Source organism: Polistes dominula, unplaced genomic scaffold (assembly GCF_049000335.1).
Source record: "Polistes dominula isolate Pdom_NZ unplaced genomic scaffold, Pdom_raw_medaka contig_25, whole genome shotgun sequence".
Classification (NCBI taxonomy): Eukaryota; Metazoa; Arthropoda; class Insecta; order Hymenoptera; family Vespidae; genus Polistes; species Polistes dominula.
Window position 1 is genome coordinate 1,273,353 of NW_028301094.1, and position 21,630 is coordinate 1,294,982.

At 29.7% G+C, this 21,630-nt stretch overlaps 1 protein-coding gene and 1 long non-coding RNA gene across 2 annotated transcripts in view; one reads left to right on the forward strand and one right to left on the reverse strand.

Annotated features, from left to right (window-relative positions):
- The window catches only part of FoxP (forkhead box transcription factor P), a 306,221-nt gene extending 290,765 nt beyond the window's left edge, over positions 1-15,456 (reverse strand). The window contains 1 exon segment of the mRNA XM_015331871.2: positions 13,951-15,456. Within this exon segment, the coding sequence (XP_015187357.2) occupies positions 13,951-13,980 (30 nt within the window). The 5' untranslated portion in view covers positions 13,981-15,456.
- On the forward strand, positions 10,689-14,272 carry LOC149031184 (uncharacterized). Its single transcript, XR_016177870.1, has 2 exons — positions 10,689-11,337; positions 11,407-14,272. It is a non-coding gene; the product is annotated as an uncharacterized LOC149031184 (long non-coding RNA).
- Positions 15,457-21,630: the final 6,174 nt, after the last annotated feature.

Genomic DNA, 21,630 nt, shown 5'->3' on the forward strand with positions numbered 1-21,630 from the left:
AGTATGAAAAAAAAAAAAAACTGGAAATAAGAATGAAAGTTAACACCCATGCATCTAAAGTTATTTATTCAAACGTATACTATACACACGATCTTGTCTCTTAACAACACGACCCGTCGGCAAACTGATAAGAATACTCGCGTTATGCGAAATATAAAGCGAAATTCTGAGCGTGGGGTATATCGAAAAAATATATTCAACATTATTTAATCATTTTTATTTACTAATATTATCGTCACTTTTAATCATTATTTTTAATCCTAAATTTTTTTTATATTAATTACATACAATCTAGATTCAAAAATATTCAAATTGGTAGGACATGAAAAAATCATATTCTGTTTGTTTTTTTTTTTTTTTTAAATAAAAAGTAATTCTGATTTAAAAAAAAAAAGAATAAAAAATTTAGGAAAAAATTGTAATTTTAATTTATAATTTAATTTTAATATTAATTATATAAATTTATTTTATTGTATTGTTTAATTAGATTTATATTAATTTGGGCTTAAATTTAATTTGATTTTGATATTAATTTAATATTAAATAATTTTTGTATTTTATTTTCTTTTTTTTTTATTTTTTATTTTGTTTTTAAAGAAGTAAAGTATATTAAATTAATATTACATAAATTTGTAAATAATTATATAAAATAAAATTAAATTAATTTAAATATATAATATTATAATATATTATTATATTTATATATTAATTTACAAATTTAAATAATATCAATTTAATATTAAACAATGTTTCAATTTTTTTTGATTTTTTTTTTTCTTGTTTTTAAGAAAGTCAAGAATAATAAATTAATATTAATTAAATTTTCAAATAATGATATAAAATAAAATTCACAATTAATACAATATAATTATAATATAATATATTTATTATTATATTTAAATTAATATCAAGTCCGTTCATCATTTTATTTGTCGAAACAATTTTGATATCATCCACTCTTTCCTTTTTATTTTTATTTTTTTATAAGAAGGTAAAAAATACGCAAAGAATATTATTGTAAAGTTATTGTTTGTATAGGTTAGATATATATATATAAATATAGGTACATAATAATATATCGATCTTTTGTAACTTTTCTTATTTCATACTTCGTCATAATGGAAATATGACTGACGTCATACGTTCAAACTATATCACCGACTTTATTATATCTCGTATATGTACGTTTCGATAAGGACAACGTCGTGTCTATCTTTCTGAAATTCGAATCATCTTTTAAAAACGTCTCACAAATCATAACAAATCATACTTTTCATTATATTATAATAATCACATATTTAATTATTATCCTTTAATAATCCTCCAACAACAAAAAAAAAAAAGAACAACCCTTTTTCCAAAAAAAAAAAAAATATTCATTTTTATTCTCAATTATCATTCACAAAACTGAAAACATTAAATGAAACTTTGAAAACAGAAATAATTTATGTAAAATTAATCGTTTTTCATCATCATTTGAAAGATAAATTGTTCATCGATGTATAAACATAATTTCATAAATACAATCTATCGTACAACTTATCTGAGATAACTTTGTTGAAAATGTATAAATAAGAATTAGTTAAATGTATAAATCTAATAATAAATAAAAAAACAAAAACAAAAAAAAAATAAACCATGTATCGCAGTTTTTCAAAGATAAGTTGTTGGTCTATTCCAGTTTTGATCGGAATCGAGTATACGAGACTGATAAGATTATTTAAACGTCTCCTTCTTTTTCATCTTCTTTTTTTTTATCTTTTTTTTTTTTATTATTGTAAATAGAATTCTTTTTTTTTTTAAAGAGATGTTATCGTTCGTTTGAATGTAATTCATAGTTCAAAATATAATTAAAAAAAAACAAATCATTTTTTTTTTAATTAATTTGTGCATCAATGAGAAATCTTTTCTTAATAATTTTATTATTTAAAAAATATTTTTTAATTATTAATATATTATTATTATTATTGTTATTATTATTAATGATAATATTTAAAGTAGAATAATCTTAATCGTATTTATGAACGAAGCACGAAATATTTGTCGAATCGACTGAAATTTTAAACTTGCTCGTCTCACTTGCCATCGTTGTAGGAGAAAAGGGAATCGCATTAAATTCAAAGGAAAAAAAAAAAAAAATCAAAACCACGTGGAAAGAAAGTTTAACGTGTTTCTTCTTCAACACAACAACAACAAAAAAGAAAAAAGAAAAAATAATTAGAATTATATATAAAAATGTGTGAATGTGGTTGTGTGTGTTTAAATGATTAAATTTAATTGACAAACAAAAATTGATTACACCTATGACTTGAACAAACAAAATTAGAAAAAAGATATTTTTCATATTTGACTAAATATTTAATATAAATCTAATTTGTAAAATAATATTATTTATATAATATTACACATTAACACAAATTAATCTTCTATTTGTATAAAAATGTCTGATCAAATTTAATTGATAACAAAAAACAAAAAATTGATTACACCTATGACTTGAAACAACATAAATTACAAAAATATATTTTCACATTGATTAACATTTTTATTATATTATTTAAATGACCCACTGATTAATCTTATAATTAACATAAATTACAATTATCATATATTCCAACTGTTAATTATATAATCGTCCTATCCTTATCTCACATTATGGTCAGTAAAAAAATTTTAATTACAAAAAATACAAATAAAAACAACATCACAAATTTATCATCACTCAAGAAAGATAATCCTTAGCAGCCGGTTATTATCACCAATCACATTATAAATCATTACTTCTCTAACATTAATTTATCTCACGAAAATATACACACGCATAGATATGTAAATATATATATATGTAAAAAGACACGTGTCTGAGATCAGACAAAAAAAAAACACTTTGATTTCCTGTTGAATCTAACGAGAGTTGCCGATATCTTTTCCTCAATTAGAAAAGATAGAAAAGAAATTAAAAAAAAAAAAAAAAAAGGTTTGTATCCTAGGTTTCAAATCAAAACTTCCAATCCCAATCAAATCAAAAAAAAAAAAAAAGATAGAAACCATGTTCGTGAGACGATTATCAACAGGAAAATAAAATCCAGTACTACAAATTCACATCCCCCTTCATACACAATACACACATATATAATATAAGAAAGTATATACATATATATAAAGACCATAGAAAATGATATATATATATATATATATATATATATATATATAGAAACTATATTTAGAAATGGTTCGATGAAACGATGAAAACCATAATAGGGATAAGGGACAGAGAGAGAAATGCAGGCAGGTGAAGTTGGCATGTACACGATCAACACATGCAAATACACATACATATATGGTAATATTATACCTATATCGTTAAGGTAAGTGTACACACATATAGGGTGAATATGAGAATGAGAGAGAGTGAGAGAGAGAGAGAGAGAGAGAGAGAGAGAGGTGTACCAGGTTACAGATTCCCCTTTATATTCGTCGTCCTTCACGCGCGAGCTTTCGTCGCGATCCCCGTTGTGTACGAATTCGCGTAGTAATTGATTCATGATAGAACCGCGGATTCAAACACGATCCGGGCTACGGGTTTGATATAACATGTAATAGTATTCCCTCTCTCTCTCTCTCTCTCTCTCTCTCTCTCTCTCATACACACTCTATATCTTCCACCTATTTTCTATCCATCTATCTCACTCACTCTTTCTGTGTTTATCTATCAATCTCACTATCTATCTATGTATCTGTATCTATCTGTTTTACCCTTCTCCCTTTTGCATCATCACATATGTATACACATATGTTTCTTATGTGTATGCGTGTATGTTTGTTTGTATGAATATGTGTGAATGTATAGATGGATGTATTGCATGTGTAGTATGGATGAATGTATGAATATATGTGAATGTGTAGTTATATGTATGTAAGAATATGTATGCACGTATGTTTGTTTGTATGAATATATGTGAATGTATTGGATGAATGTATGATATGTGCATGTGTATTTGTTTGTATGAATATGTGTGAATATGTGAATGTATTAGATGAGTGTATTGGATTTGTAGATGTATGGATGAATTGTATGATATGTGTTCGAGTGATGGGTGTTTGTATATGTTTGTATGTGACTGTATGTGTAGAAGTGCAACGATGCGGCCTGCAGCGTCTCTCTATTATGTCAGTGACGTTGCAACGAGGTGCATCAGGAAGCACGACCAATGCGGAACGAGTGGATAATGATCGACTGTATTTTTATCGGAGGCGTCGAACGATTCCCGGCCGCGTTGACGAGCACCCACGGAATAACCTTCGTAGTTTCAGAAGTGACCCATTAAACTGAATCTACGGATACGCGTATTTTCGCTTACATATATATATATATATCGGTTATAACATGTATATATTTATATATGTATATATGTATAGTGTATGTGCATTTTATAGTACTGATATATGATTGGTGTATACCTGTATGTAATATATGTGTAATGATATTTTGATATTATTATGATTATATCATATTTTGTTTTATTTTTAATGAATTATTGGTTGAATTTAAATAAAGTGTTTTGAGATTGGTTTGAATAAGTTTGTTGTTTGATAAATATGCAATGTAAGAAAGTAAAGGAAAAATAAAATATAATAAATAGAAATAAATAACAAAAATAATTTAAGAAACGTATGTACAGTATAATAATTAAATATTTTCATATATTATTAAAATATAATAAATATATTAATTAATATAAATATAATTAAATATTATAAAATAAATCATATATTAAAAATACTATTCTTTACTATTGTAATTTTATTTTTTTTTTTATTATTAAAATTTATTAATGAAAAAATAAAGAAATATATTTAACATACCTATATATATATATACATAAAAATAGAAAATTATTTTACAAATTTTTATAATAATTTAATTAAAATAAAAGAACAAATAACACGATAATAATTATATGCATAATTTCATTAAATAAGATATGAAATTTCTTGAAGAACAAAAAAAAAAAAATTCTGAATGAAGATAATTTAAATGGATGGTAGTTCAGAAAAGAAATGGAAGACGTTTCTAGGAAAAATTTGTAAAAGAATCAAAAGAAGGGGGGGGGTGGTGTGTGTGAGATGGAAGTGGAGTTAGAGAAGGGTATCGAGAAATCAAACACGGACCTTTTTAATACACCGTCGCTTCCAATGTCCGGTCATCCTATGGGGATCTTTCTCTTTCTCTTTCTCTTTCCATATCTCTTTCTTTTTTCATCTCATTCTTTTCTATTATAACACGAGGCGCATTGCAAACGAGGTGCATCAGGAAACGCGACCAATGCAGAACGACGAGTGGATAATGATCGACTTTTTTGTTTTTTTCTACTTTCTATCTCTCTTTCTCTCTTTCTCTTTTTTAATACCCACCCCTCCCCCCCCTTTTTTTCTACAACGTGGAGATCGTTCCGCCGACAAAGTCACGGCGAACCCTTTTCCCGTACGACGTCCCGTAGGGAACGTGAAACGCGCTTTGTGCGTCGCGATTCTGCACATTTCGTTCTCCAAGAGCAGCACCACCACCACCACCACCACCACCAGCAGCAGCAGCAGCACAATGCTCGACAAGAGAGAAAGAGAAAGATAAAATAAAAAAAAAAATGATAGAAAAAGAGAGGGAAAAACTACCATACGTAGTAGTAGTAGTAGTAGTGGTCTTCTTTTTACACTGAAAGAAAATCCGCGATTTCGTATAATATTACATCATCAGGTAGATGCTGGTGATGCTGGGCCAGAAACTGAACAGAAAAATCCTCTCGCCACCCTACCCGTTAATACAAAAAGTACAAGATGAAAAAAAAACATTTAAAAAAAAAAATAATAAAATAAATAAAAAATTGAATAAAAACGTACAAAATGAAGAAACTGAAACAAAAAAAAGAAAAAAGAAAAACTGTAGAGCAAAGTTATGCTGAAGAGAAAAGGTGGTGGTGGTGGTGGTGATGGTGGGTAGGGTTCAGGGGTGGGAATGGGGGTAGCGTCTAGGTAAAAGGACCAAGGCCCTTTTGTCCCGCGTATCGCCCAACGAAGAACAACAGACGGGGAATGCGGTTTGTTAGCTCGACAGAGTAATAACGCACAGAGAATTCCGATAGTCCTCGGGAAATTGAATCCTAGTTGGCCGTGTAACGAAGGAAAAGGGGTAAGAGAAGAGAGAGAAAGAGAGAGAAAGAAAGAGAGAGAGAAGAGATATGGGAGAGGGAAGGATATAGGGTAGGCCGAATTAAGGGACCATTTATATCTACAGACATTGAACATGTTTTAACAGACGTGACAAATATTTTATATTTTAGGGAACATTATTATTTATGTTCAGCATGTGTTTATTTAATATTACTTTTGAAGAATGTTTGTTGGGTTAGTGTTAAAATAGTGTAATAATGGTTTGTAATGTTTGTAAAAATTAGGTATCATTTATTGATCGAATTTGTGTGTGTGTGGGTGGTTTGTGTTACTGTTATTATATATAAAATAATATGCATATTATATTATATATATTATTATTTATAATATTATATATAATTTTATGTATATTGAAATATTATATATAATATTTTATATATTAAAATATTTAAAATATTAAATTTAAAAAAATTAAATATATATTATATATATTAAAAAAAATATATTATATATAATACCATGTGTGTGTTCTAATTTCAGGTGTAACCAGGAAACTGTGTTTATTTTTAATTAATAAAAATATATAATAAACAAAGTTAGAACACGCTTCTACGAAAAAAACAAACTAAAAAATATTATATAATAAATAAAATAAAATAAAATAAAAATTAAAAATAAAATATTATTAATAACAATACAATTTCATTCCATCTCAATCCTAATTTTTCAAGTATCCTTCTTTCTTTTCTACCATCAGGTAATACAGGGTGTACATTTTTGTTATCAAACTCAAAAGTAAGGAAAAATGTATATCAAAAATTTGTAAGAAATCAAAAAGTAGATGAAGAATAAGAAGAAGAAGAAGAAAAATAAGAAATGATTCGATGATAATCAGTTGACTTGAAGATTGTCACCCGAGCGTCTCGACTTCATTGACGCACTAAGGTTGAGGGTGGTGACAGAATGGGACGGTTGGTGTGTGCAACAACAAAGTAGAGGAGCTGCTACTAAGCTTTGACAGCTGAAACGCGATTACTAGCGTGTTAAATTAATCCAATGACGTGACAATGCTGCACGACATTGCTGCAACGACGAAGTATAAGAGCTTACAGTTAAAGTTGTTGTTCAGAAATCGACGATGATTGGACGACTGGCACGAGCCTCATCAAACCAAAAAAATAACTATCTTATTTTTTATATTATTATTTATATAACTGCTATATAAACCAAACAAATAAATAAAAATAAAAAAAATTCGAAAAAATTATTGCATAATTATGAAAATAAATTGCAATGTTGCAATACATTGAATTAACTTAGTTTCACATATAAGTAATGTTATATTAAATAACTAATATAAACTTATTATTTTTTAAATTTACATTTTCACTTACAACAACCCCTTTCATAATTATGATCAAATATATTATTTAAATAAATTACAAAAATTTATAATAAATAACGATGCTAATAATCTAAAATATATTAAAGTACTCAATAAAGTATTTGCACATATAAAGATAGTAATATAGGAAAAGCCAAGTGATTTTCGGCATACATAGGAACATAGTACGATATATTCATTGTATTATAGAAGAGAGAGTGAAAGAGAGAGAGAGAGAGAGAGAGTGAGAGAAAGAGAGAATGTTCCAGTCTCGATGAGAGTATCCATTATCAGGTTATAACGAGTCGACACTGTAGAAACGGTTGCTGCATTGCGATCGTTCGATGATAATTTAATGCAACGACGAGTCTGTGAGCAAATGAACGTCCGGTTATCTCTCTCTTTCTCTCTCTCACTCTCTATTTCTATTTGTCTCTCTTTCAACATACGTGTATACACATATCTATATTGTATATATATATACAATATATATATATATTTCTGTTTCCCTCGGCCCGGGTTCGTCGCGATTCGTGTTAACTCACATCTCAACATGGGGATGGACAACGAGAACTTGGTGGTGGTGGTGGTGATGGTGGGGTGCAACAAGCACACGTTTAACGCGGAAAGCATCGGTCATCGAATCGGCAAATCATCGAATCATCCGCGGCACTCGACAACGTAACAAGTCAACAGGCGGTCGTTATGTATATTGACGTATACTTGGACCGCGGTTACACCGTCGATGCTTGTTTCTATTGACAAATACCCGTCATCGTCATCGTCATAGTCATAGTCATTCTCATACTCATACTCTTCCTCATTCTCATTCTCATATCCTCATCCTCATATCCTCATATCCTCAACCTCCCACCCCTACTGTGGTTGTCAATGCAGTTGAAATGACTATGACGTATTGACGATTAAATTCATTTAAGTATTCATATTATACGTCAATTGTTTATGAATTTGATTATAATTGTGATTATGGTGTTTATTGTTTTTTTATTTTTTTTATGAAATTCTAGGGGTTTTTTTTTTGGGTGTATTTTTATCAATGATTTTATTCTACCCTTTTTGTTTTTTATTTTTTTTATTTTTCAAATTGTACGAAACTGATTGAACAATTTTAATAATCGTACGATTTGTTCTAGAAATTTGGAATTGTTCTCTTTTAAATATTTGTACAAATTGCTTTTTAATTGTACTCTGTTATAATTAAAAAAAAAAAAAAAAAAAAAAAAGGAAAAAGAAAAAAGGAATAAAGTTATTTTTTTATTTCTTGAAAATTATTATTTTAACGAAGATAACTTTGTTACATTTCTAACACGCAAGAATAAGGAAATAATACATGAAAGGGTTGAAAACTCGATAGAAAATCGAAAGAATGAGACGACGGTGTCACGAATATTATTATTTTTTTCTTTCTTTTTTCTTTTCTATTCTATAGGGTGTTAAAAATAAAATAATTCATTACGATGATAAAATAAATCAAACAATATATTATAATAATAATACATTTTTTTTTTTTAATATAAACAATTCAAATAAAATTTAATCTATCTATCTAACAATCTAAAACACGAATAATAATACACACGTTATTAAATATTATAAATTAATTAAACGATCTTAATCTCGTGCAACGTGAAGAAAAGAACAAAAGGTAAAAAAAGAAAGAAAGAAAAAAAAAATACAAAACAACCAACTAAAAATAAGATCAAAGAGAACTAAGAACTCTCAAGAGTAGAAAGGGTTAATTAGATAGATGAAAAAAAAAAGAAATAATAAAAACATTTCTCTTAACACCCTGTAGAAAAGTTAGATGTGCTTTGCAACTTAGGAAGTTGATCACGAACGTGTTATATGCGTGGTGGTAAAAATGTTATGCGATCGTTCATAGATTTGCGACAAGTGGCGAGAAAAGGTAAAGGTAGTCACGATACAAACCTCACATGTATGTATGTATATGTGTGTGTGTGTGTGTATGATTATATACATGTATAACATAAATATATATGTGAATGTATATAAGTAAGTACTTATATCGTGAAGGTAGAACAACACGTACTACGATGACGACGAACGAAGTCAATAATATCTCGAAACACAAAAGGGCAAGAGCTTGGTAGAAGTGAGCTTTGAAACAAATGAGGCGCCTATGCGTGACAGCCCTTATTGCTGTACGCGACGGTACATTGGGTCCTACGTTTTCCACGCTCCCGATAATAACCAGTTATTGTTCGTTACATACGTATTTGCATGTTTTTCTTCAACTATATTTTCATCTACTAGTTTTATATTTATATATATATATATATATATACACATGTATATATTACATACATACGTGTATGTGTGTATATGATTTTGAATGTGGTAATAAAAGTTTAAGGGTGTAACAATTTCTTCATTATTTTTCTTCAAGCGTGGTACCTTTGATTTTATTTTTTATTATTTTTCTTTTTTTTTTTTATTACCAGATTTGGCAAATTATTTCTATAAAATATTTATTGTATTATTATTATTATTATTATTATTGTAATTATATTTGAATGTAAGTTGGTTGATGAAGTTTTCTATAGGAATAGTTTCATACGTTTACAAATTAAAATGTCATCGCGCGTTTTCGTAGTAAAGATGGTATCATCAAATTTTCCCCATTACACAATTAGTACATCCAGAAATACCTGAAATTCGAGTAAAGTCAAGGTGTAATTTATTAAACAGCGTTTTAAACGTAAAAGCGCCGACGGCTTCTACTCTGGACGAGGATTGTAAGCACAAGGGAGGAAGAAGATTCATCGACTACTTCTCTAAAACTCGTCCTACTCGATTAATTATGGTTCTTTCGTAGTAAGAGAATTTCTCCTACGCCCTACAAAAAAAAAAATAAATTCAAACTCAAGAAAGAAGCGTCTCGTTTGTGAAGTCCACCTATCCAATTAAATGTCAACGTTGGTGCAAATTCCTTGTTCTGACGACTAATCACCAACTTCAACTTATGATGTTGATAAAACACTGATGTGGAATCTCTGTCTAGTGATATTTCACTAGAAAATATCAAATGGTGGAAAATAAGAGAAAGAAATGGTAGAAGGTGAAAAAAAGAACAAAAAACCAAAAAAAAAAGAAAACAGAAAATACGACGATGGAAAAATAAAAAATGGAGACGAAAAATATAGAAAAAGAAAGCTAAAGAAAGAGTGAGAGAGTGAGAGAGAGAGAGAGAGATGAAAGATTCGCGTCGCAAACCCGGGACATGAATAAGCCAACGGGCAAAGGTGTGGTTCCCAGGCGTTCGCGGTAGGAAATCGCTCACCGGAGAAGAAAGATGGAGAACAGAAGGCAGGAGAGCGAACCAAGACGTGATTAATATAAAAGTGGGCGGAGCCAGGCTTGGCCGGAAGTGGCCGAAGAGGGATGCTGTGCTGTGCGCCAAGCAAGCGCGAAAACGGGGGCGGGGAAGGGTTTTGCACATCGCGCAAGTGTGGTTCCTGCTCTCCTCTTTAACGTGTTAGCGTGTGTGTTTCTATACTATCTATCTTACACTTATACACACACACACACGCATATATATATACATACATATATGTATGAGTATTCTCAATGCATTTACTTCCGTCTACCACGTAGATCGCATGTGCGTGCACCTACATAGATCTTCAAAGAAAACTCTTGGTGGGGATGATGCGAGAAATACGACGAGAAATACGACAAGAGACTTTTCATCCACCTACCCCTAAACTCTTACCAAACCCTACTCTATGGTTTATTTTACAAAAGTAATCTTTGATGCATTCAATAAATAAAAACAAATACCAATATTCATAAAATATTCTTCAAATTTGTAGAAAGCAGAGATGGCTGCTGCAACATTGGAGAAAAATGAAAAGAAAACGAAGACTGAGAAGAAGAGGGGTACCACAGGATTGGAGAGAATATGGGATCGAAGGGAACCAACAGGACCAGAAGCAGCCTTTTCGGAGACTAGAGGGGTGTAAGGGTTGACGCGTGGTGGCCAGGGGTGGTCAACCCCACCCGCTTCTTTAACGCCCCCAAGTAGGATAGGACCGCCTCCGTCTCCGCGTTCGTTCCACCTACTACACCCCGGGATTCCTGCACTCTCCTACCACCTACTACGCCATCCTAAGACCTACACCCCCTTCGTCTACTACAGGCACTAACCCCGGACCAACCACCACCCTCAACAACCAACCTCCCACTTGCCTCTCATCTTCTACTCAACGCGAGATGCTTGCTGCTACTACAGTTCTATCTTTTTATATAAGACAGAAAAATATATTTAACACGTTGAACGGCATGCCGAATTCTTAGGGAATTTCTCGTCAGGCCACGGGGGTTATTTTGTATTGAAAAAAAAAATAGTTGAACGTGTCAGTCATCTGTGACGGACGTGGCCAAAAACGGAAAGTCTAATGTCAGCCACTGATGACTGACGTGGCGCTCAAAGTGTTACAGAAAAAATGAAGTATGTAAAGACACGTTAGTAATTATTAAAAAAAAGTTCTTCATCGAAATAAAACAATAATATGAGTCGGATGAAGAAGCACTTAAGAAGATGATAGAGGGATGATCAAATTGGTATTCCAAGTAAATTGAACGAAAGATAAAGGGAGAGAAGGTTAGTCTGGTGAACGTTAGGATGAATCACGATAGCATTAGATAATTAGCATCAACTCCAGTCGACGTCATCCTACTACTATACGCATAGTTCCTACTGCCAAGAATTATTTTTAGGTAAAAATGTGTATACTGTTTCTGCACCTCTAAGTCGTGCTACGTATTTAGTTACTCTCGAACATATTTAATCTTGGAACGGCGTACCGAGATTTATTTCGGCGACCATTCTACTCGCCCCGTACACCCAATTCGTCTTGTCGAAATCGTTAAGCTGTCATTTCCACGAATTTCGCGGATATACTCGCGAACGAACAAACGATAGAACGAAACGATAGTAGGAAGAAGAAGAAGAGGTCTAAACGTTTTTTTAGAATTAGTTTCAAAGTAAAAAGAATATTATTTATCTACATTTGGCATCGATGTACACGATGAGATTTTCTTTTTTTTTTTTTTTTATAGACATAGAAAAAGAGTCGAAGTAATAGAGAAAGGAGAGAATTGAAAACTAATCAGTATGATATAAAAAAGTACACTTTGTCACGCGAGTAAAAGGGATGAACGAAAGGTTAAACAAAGATAAACCGTATTATCTCGTCTCAATCGTTTATTACCCTATCGCTTTAACTTTAACGTTGAACTTACTCTATCTTTCTTTCTTTCTATTTCATTTCTCTTTTTTTTCTTTAGTAGAATGAAAAGAGAAAAAAGTTCAAAATGAAAACAACCCTGGATATACGATTACCGAAGTGACGAAGTTGACTCCGAACATTTGCATTCCTTCATTCGTAAAGTATCCAATCGATTTCTTTTGTCATACTCGCAAACGGAATCATTTGTTTGTCAGCATTAACCATGTAACCTAAGGTTTTTAAACGATCGTTCAGTTATCCAATGTAACTTGCTTTCGATCGATATTACTGTGACGTCTTCGAGCAAGGTCATTTTACGATATAAATGTGTTCTTTTCTTTGATAGCTAACACATAAGTTACCAACATTAATGTAATGAAATGCAATTATTAATTACAGGTATGTTGAATGTAATATTATGTGTGTATCGCAAACACCACGTGGGAAGAGAGTATTTAACCTTTTGAAGGGGTTTTTTTTTCAGACATATGTTGTAGATTTTTCAATATTATAATAAATAATACAAATATGAACTTAAACAAATTTTAAAAACTATATTATTTTTTTTTTAATAAACATACAATTTTGGTATTAAATAAATTTATTAAACCGTAAAAAAAAATAAAATTATTCACCATAATAAAAAAATATAATATCAAAATTACAACCAATAAAATAGCATTTGCTTTAGGGAATTTATCTATCTAATTAATCCTAAATGAATATTTACAATAAAACAAATCAAAAATTCAACCTTGCAGATTAAAATATAAGCGAATTGAGTAAGGAAGCAATGAAGGTGACTAAAAAAAAAAAAAAAAAAAAAAACTAAAGAAATAGAAGAAAAAGCTAAAAAGAAAGAAAGACAGACAGACAGACAGACAGAGAGAGTTTTTTTTGTATAAAATGCGACGATTGAAGAAAAAAATTCTCGCGTTAAAAGTGTTTCGTAGTAGATTGGGTCAGGTAGTCAGTCAGACAGACAAGTAGTCAAAGCGACAGTCAGACAAATAGTCAGACAGGCAGGCAGGTGATCAGACAGACAGGCAGGCAGGCAGACAGGCAGACAGGCAGGCAGGCAGTGCATTGAAGACGGAAGTAGTGTTGCAGGATGAGTAAGGCTACCTGGACGGGTCTCCAGCGTGGTTCCAGCATGTCCCGTTTCCTCCTCGACGACTCGCTCGTGGTTGCTCTCGTTCGTTGTTGCTCCGTCCTTCTCGACTCGCCAAAGGATAATCAAAGTAAAGGATCAAATGCTTTCTTCCTTTTTCTTCTTCTTCTTCTTCTTTCTTCTTCTTCTTCTTCTGCTTCTTCTTCTTCCTTTTATTATTTTGATGTTTCTTCTTTGTCCTATTGGTGTCCGTTATCTTTCAGTTTAGTTCTGTTTCTCTTAATTTCTTCTATTTCCTTCTGCCAAGCCTGTCTTCCTCCCACCCACCCCCTCTCTCTCTCTCTCTCACTCTTTTCTCTGTCTTTTTACTACCACCTTTCTAAACTTTTTGATTTTTTTCTCTCTCCTTTTCTCTCTCTCTCTCTTTCTTTCTTTCTTTCTTTTTGTTGTTGTTGTTGTTCTTCTTTCTCTATCTCTTTCTATTTGTTTCTATCAGAAACACCGCGCGTGCTGCTGTCACCCTCAGCCACGTGTTTGCCGGCCGCCCAGCAAAAGAGAAACAGAAACTGTTACGAAAAATCGCTCAAAAGGGAGAGGAACGAAACAAAAAAATTATACAAATATTATAACAACCTTAATATATATGTATGTATATATATATATATATAATTGATCGTTAACACCAATCAGTAAATGCAACCACTACTAGTTTTGTTTCTTTTCAAATTTGTCTCGTCGATATTATACCCCCAAACAATGTTTCAACAATAACGACGAAGAGACAACGACAACGACGACGATTACGATGACGACGACGATGACGATGACAATGACGACGTTACAGATGAATCCTCCCTTCAATCGTTTGCGATGAAGACAAAGACAACGATTAAACAGCCTCCTCTCTCTCTCTCTCTCTCTCTCTCAAACGTTGACGTCTTGTCAGACTATTTTGTTCTTATTGTTTATAATAAATTCTTTCCTCTTGATCCTTGTCCACAATTGTTGATACGATAGTTGATTAAAAAAAGAAAGAACAAACAACGTGACGAGAATGTTCGTTTCTAAACTTGTTTACTAAATGACCATATGCATATACAACATATATATGTATATATTATGTATATACATATATATATGTATATACGTGTGTGTATTTTGTGTCAGTGTTATATATATCTATATATATATATATATGTTTATTTTTTTGTGGTATCTTCCTCTCTCTCTCTCTCTCTCTCTGTCTCTCTCTCCCTCTCTCCTTGCTTCGTATTATTTTCTTCCTTTCTCGTATTATTTATTGTTTCTTATTATTATTATTTATTGTTGTTGTTGTTGTTGATGTTGTTATTATTTGTTAGTGATATAATATTATTAATAATATGCGGTGCCGATGTAGAATAAAGGGGGTACCGCGCGCCGGTGGGTGCCGTCGCGACTGTGCGACGCTCGGCGTCAGCTTAGCCGCGAAACCCTCCGGTTCTCGCGAACACGCGGCTACTGAGTCGGCGCACTGTGAAATTCGTTCCCGCTCCTATACCTATCTCACTCACTACCTTTAAACACTATCACCATCTCACTCTATCTCTTTACACAGTTTCCCCCACCAACAGACCACTTCGTTTATCTTCTTTGCGCCCTACCGACAACACACTCTCTCTCTTTCTCTCTCTCTCTCTCTATCTCTCTTTCTTTCTCACTCACTCATATCTTCATATCTATCCCTTCTTCTCTTTCTTATCATTTTATTATTCTTTCCCCTCCCTCCACACCCACCCATTCTTCTCTTCACCCTTCTTCTTCTTCTACTTCTTCTTTTACTTCGTGTTTTTTTTTTATTTCTGTTTCTGTTTGTTTTATCTTCCAGCTTATTTTTTTTTTATATTTGTTTATTTATTTAATGGGATATGTGTGTGTGTGTGTGTGTTAAATAAGGTATGTTGGTTAAAATTAATTTAGGTTTTTTTTTTCTTAGGTATGTTTAGGTATTTTGTATTATTTTTTTGTTAATTATTTTATTTGTTGTATTTCTTATTCTTAATTTTTTTTATTAGGACTTCGTCCTGTTATATACTTGTATTATTTGTAGTAATATATTGTTATATATATATAAGGGCTTTATTATTATTATTTATTTATTTATTTAATGGGAAATATATTTTAAACAAGATATTTTGGTTTAATCTAATATTTTCTTTTTTAACGTAAGTCTATGTATTTTTTGTTAATTATTTTATTATCAACTTAGTACTTACTTATTTAATGCTTATTTAATTGTCAATTCAATAGTTTATTAATAAAATTGTAATTAATTATTATTATATATAATTTTTCAAAATCAATCCCTTATATATAAAATCTATCAAAAACCAATCAAAAAAGACATGAATATTAGAAATAATAAAATTCTGTAATAAAATTCTAGAAAATATCAAATTGTTGTATCAAAAATTGCAGAGAGAGAGAGAGAGAGAGAGAGAGAGAGAGGTAAGAAATTTCTAATTAAAAGATAACGTAAGGTGTGTGGGGGTATCTAACAAAACGTTTTATATTTATCTTTAGTAAAAAAAAAAAAAAAAAAAAAAAAAAAAGAAAGAACGATTAGAAAGAAACACACACACACGTTAGGACGTAGGAATTGTAGAAGAGAGACGTCGGAATAGGTCAGCTTTAGTCTGGTCTTACGAGTAGGTCGAATCGATAACAATAACTACATGGATGTCTATACTCAGCTACGGTAGATACGTCCACCCCTTGGGCATGAAATACCTCGTGTTAATTCGATTCTATCTATCGTATGATAGTATTAGTGTCGTGATTCTTTTTTAATCGTCTGCTTTGACGATAAGCAACAACGATCACACCACAGTAATATCAAATACTAACAAACTAAATTTGATTTCAAAAATCTCATAGATATTTTCTATTCATATTATTTATATTTATATATTATATTGAAATATTCTTTAAATAATTAAATAATTAAATATTTATCAATTATAGGATGTCTAAGGTTTTTACAATTAAACAGTGTTAGAATTGCATCAAGGTTGCATCAAGATTGCAATTAATTTGTTAATTTTTCTAACAAATCGTTTGCTTTGACGATAAGCAACAACGATCACATCAGAGTAATATCAAATACTAACAAACTAAATTTGATTTCAAAAATCTCATAGATATTTTCTATTATTATTATTTATATTTATATATTATATTGAAATATTCTTTAAATAATTAAATAATTAAATATTTATCAATTATAGGATGTCTAAGGTTTTTACAATTAAACAGTGTTAGAATTGCATCAAGGTTGCATCAAGATTGCAATTAATTTGTTAATTTTACTGACAAATATTAAGAATAGAAATGTTATTAAAATCGTAGATAATAAACAATTGCATTAAAAATTAAATAAAAAATCTATTAAGAATATATCAAATGGGATTCGTTAAATAATTCGATGTGGACTAATAAACTCTCTCTCTCTCTCTTCTCTCTCTCTTCACACAAATAATTATAAATAAAATTAAACATATTAACTACTGTAAAATTTAAAGACACACACAATATACCTCTTAAATAATAATAAACATGATTTTATAATAAAAATCGTAACTTTAAATAACTTGTACTTATTAAATAATATTTTTGTATATAAAATACACCTTACACTGTTTTACTGAATAAAAATCAATAAACCACGAACATTGTGTTAATTTAAAAAATTCTTATAAAAAATCATATAATAAAAGTGAAAGAGAATGTACCAAAGAGAGAGAGAAAGAGAGAGAGAGAGTGTATATGGAAAATGTGATAGGCAAGAGATCGAAACTGTCAGAGCAGCTATATTCGGAATGATAACAGATGGTGTGAGGTATTGGAGGACACAATGCAGAGAAAACAGGTCGCTCGTAAGGACTTTGAATCGACTAGTTTGTTGTTGTTGTTGTTGTTGTTGTTGTTCGTTATTTCTGTTCGTTTGACTGGCCAGGACAATGTCGAGCGAATACGACTAACGCGTTCACATTGATAACGATTCCTAATGGAACGAAAAATAAAGAGAGAGAGAGAGAGAGAGAGAGAGAGAGAATAAGTGAGACAGACTTATTCGAAATATCACGATCGAAGATATCAACACACTGCCCTATTTTCCAAAAGAGAGAGAGAGAGAGAGAGAGAGAGAGAGAGAGAATGAGAAATAGAAAATCTTAACTTAAAGTATGTAATATGATTTCATCACTTAATGTAAGTAAAATCTAATGTAATTTGAAATATAGGATTATTAATTTGTATAAACTTGTGTGTAATTTATGAAAGTTTGTTAATATTATTGATAATAATATTTTTATTTGTATTTATTTAATTGATTGTAATTAAAATTAGATGCTTGTTTGATTAAAATATTAATTGTACAATATTTTTATTATATTTTATTTTTAATTTATTTTTCATTTTTAATTCAATTACCAAAGAATTATTAGCTATTTATATAATAATAATTTATTGTTATTTGAATTAGGTGGTATGCAATTTTATAAACTTGCATCGAACCAATATATATTTTTTAAAAAATAATTTACGAATATTATATCAAAATATTAGTCGTAATATTTTTATTATATTTTATTTTTAATTTATTTTTCATTTTTAATTCAATTACCAAAGAATTATTTATAATAATTATTTATATAATAATAATTTAGTGTAATTTAAATTACATGTTATGCAATTCTATAAACTTGCATCGAACAAATATATTTTTTTTAAAAAACCAAATTTTTATCTTATAATCCAAATACATATATATATACAATTTTTATAATATCCACCTATCCAAAATAAAAACAACAAATTCCCATTTTAATTAACAACTATAATAATCACCAATTTATAATCCACCCTGTACACTAAATACAGTACACTAAATATATATATATGTGTATAAGAAAGATAGAAACAACAACAACAACAACAGAAAAAGAAACGTTTACTAAATATTATAATAAATGATCAAAAATTCGAATAAAAGAAAGAAAAAAAAAAGGGTTAACAAACACAATTCATTAAAAACTTCTTCCTTCCTTTCTTTCTTTCTTTCTTTCTCTAGTTATTCTCTCTGTCTCTCTCTCTCTCTCTTTCTCACTGTGTCGTCTTTCTTTCTCCGTTCTGATTTTCAAAGCAACCGAGAGAAATTCAACGAAATATCGCGCAAACACGGCGTCATACTGATGAAAAGATTGTCAATAGCCGTCCAACACCTGTTGCACGTAGTTTAGCGACGGATTTTATTCTCACGCGTACGCCCCCGCTTGTATTCGTTTATTGGCCTGCGGATTTCACGGTTCGCGAACGCACGCACTCACTCACTCACTCACTCACTCACTCACTCATTCACTCACTCACTCACTCACTCACTCATTCATTCAAATATACATACATACATACATATACAAATATAATACATGTATATTTCTACGGTTATCAAGAGCCGCTTTTCGTCGACACAGGTTTAACGCAAAGCGCGAACGCGAATGACACGAAACTCTCACTTTAACTCGCTTGATTTATATCAAAATAAAACGATCCTTCTCCGCCACAATTTGATCCCCCTGTCACGCCTCAATCGCTATAACTAAATCTACATATATACATATATATATATAGGTATATTATACATGTGTAAATATGTGTTTGATTTATGTGTGTGTGTGTGTGTGTGTATGTGGTATTGTCAAATTGTTACAACCAACTTGTTTGTACTAACGTTGGTATACGTTTTTTTTTTATTTTTATTTTATTTTATTTTTTATTCGATCGGTTTGTTAAATCTACGATTAAAATAAAACAAACAGAGATTTTCTATCCTTTTTTTTTTTATCTCTGTCTTTTTCTCACTCACTCACACAGTCACTCTTATTTTTTAATAACGAAATTGGATTTTTTTCCTGTTTTTATTTATTTGTTTATTTTTTTCTTTTGTTTTGTTTTTGTAGAGACGTGAATAATATCGCTAAATGAAACTATAGTTTTGGTATATTTGAAAATTTTTTTTTTCTGGGTTCACATAGGAAAGAGGAAGATTAAAAATTCTTTTTTATTTGTGTTGGATGTTTTAAATTAAAAAATAAAATATATATATATATATAGGAATAAAGTTATTAAATATTATCGTTTTAGATTCGTCAAGAATAAATTCAATGTTTTATATTTAGGTGTAGATATATTATTTTTAATTAAAATTCTGTCGTGTCATTTTCTTTGAACAATATTAAAAAAAAATGAAATAGAATTATATGAACAAAAATTGGTATTATTAGTATTCGTAGATATTATTTTTAACCCTTTGAGTAGTACTGAATACTTTTAACTAAAATTGTTTTGTAGAAACATTGTAGGAATATTTTATTATTAAATTTATCTAATAATAAATTATTAATATAATAATAAAATATAAAAATAAATAATATTGTAATAATTAATTTTAAACTAATATAAAAAAATTATATTATAATAATAATAATATAAAATAATATAATTATAATAATAAAATATAATAAATATAATATAAATTTAATAATTTAATTAATTCATATAAGCGTTACATTATTTTGCATTAATATTAACAAACACGTATATGCATCGATAGATCACTCTGATAATTTTTACCAAACGCATATATGCGTCCACAGTACTCTAAGGGTTGTTAATAGAAACGATTCGTACAGAGATCCAAAAAAAAAAAACAAACAAACAAAATTGACAAAGAAAATCCATCCGAATGTTAATAAAAAAAATAATCGTCATAGATTAAAAATGAGTAATTAAAAAAAAAAAAAAAAAAAAAAAAAATACCAGAGAAATTCGTAGATTATGGGGGAAATTGTTGAACTTGGGTGAAGTGTAGGGAGACGTACAAGGGAGGTAAATCGTAGCGGAGCTTCAATCTAGAGGAAAAGCGTTAGAGAGGTGCATTTCGTAGTGTTGTTGATTTTTGCATAATTTATCAGGGTTGTTTGGTTAAGCGAGCCGGTTAGGGTGAGAACCGTAGCCCATGCTACCATAGTTGCTCTCCATGGGGCGACAATTTCAGACACCCTTCGCCAAGATGATTAGCATCCTCCACAGGGACGGATTTGCTTTGACAAAATTTCATCATCTTTCTTTCTTTCTTTCTTACTTACTTACTTTCTTTATTTTATTTTTCTCACTAGCCTTTTATATTCATTATGTACCATTTATTTATTTATCGATTTTAAAAATCAAAAATAAAATATAAAAATCCCTTTCATTAATGTAATAAATAAAATGAACTGTTCCAATTTGATTGTAATAAATAAATTACTAACAATGTTTATCATAAAAATTTATAACAATTTCCATTAGAAAAATGTCATTTCCAAAACCCTAATTGTGAAACTATTTTATCTCTATATATCTATATATTATAATAAATTAAATATATTATATATTATTTATTAATTATATATATTAAAATAAAATATATATAATAAAAACACACTATAACGAATAATTAAATCTTCCATAGAACAAAAAGTAAAAAAAAACAAAAACAAAATTCGCATTCCCCATTGATTACTTCAATCCAAAAAAAAAAAAATCAAAAACATTGAACTCTATAAAAAAAAAAAAAAACGAATCTTGCAATAGGTAAAATTGGTTGGTTAAAGGGC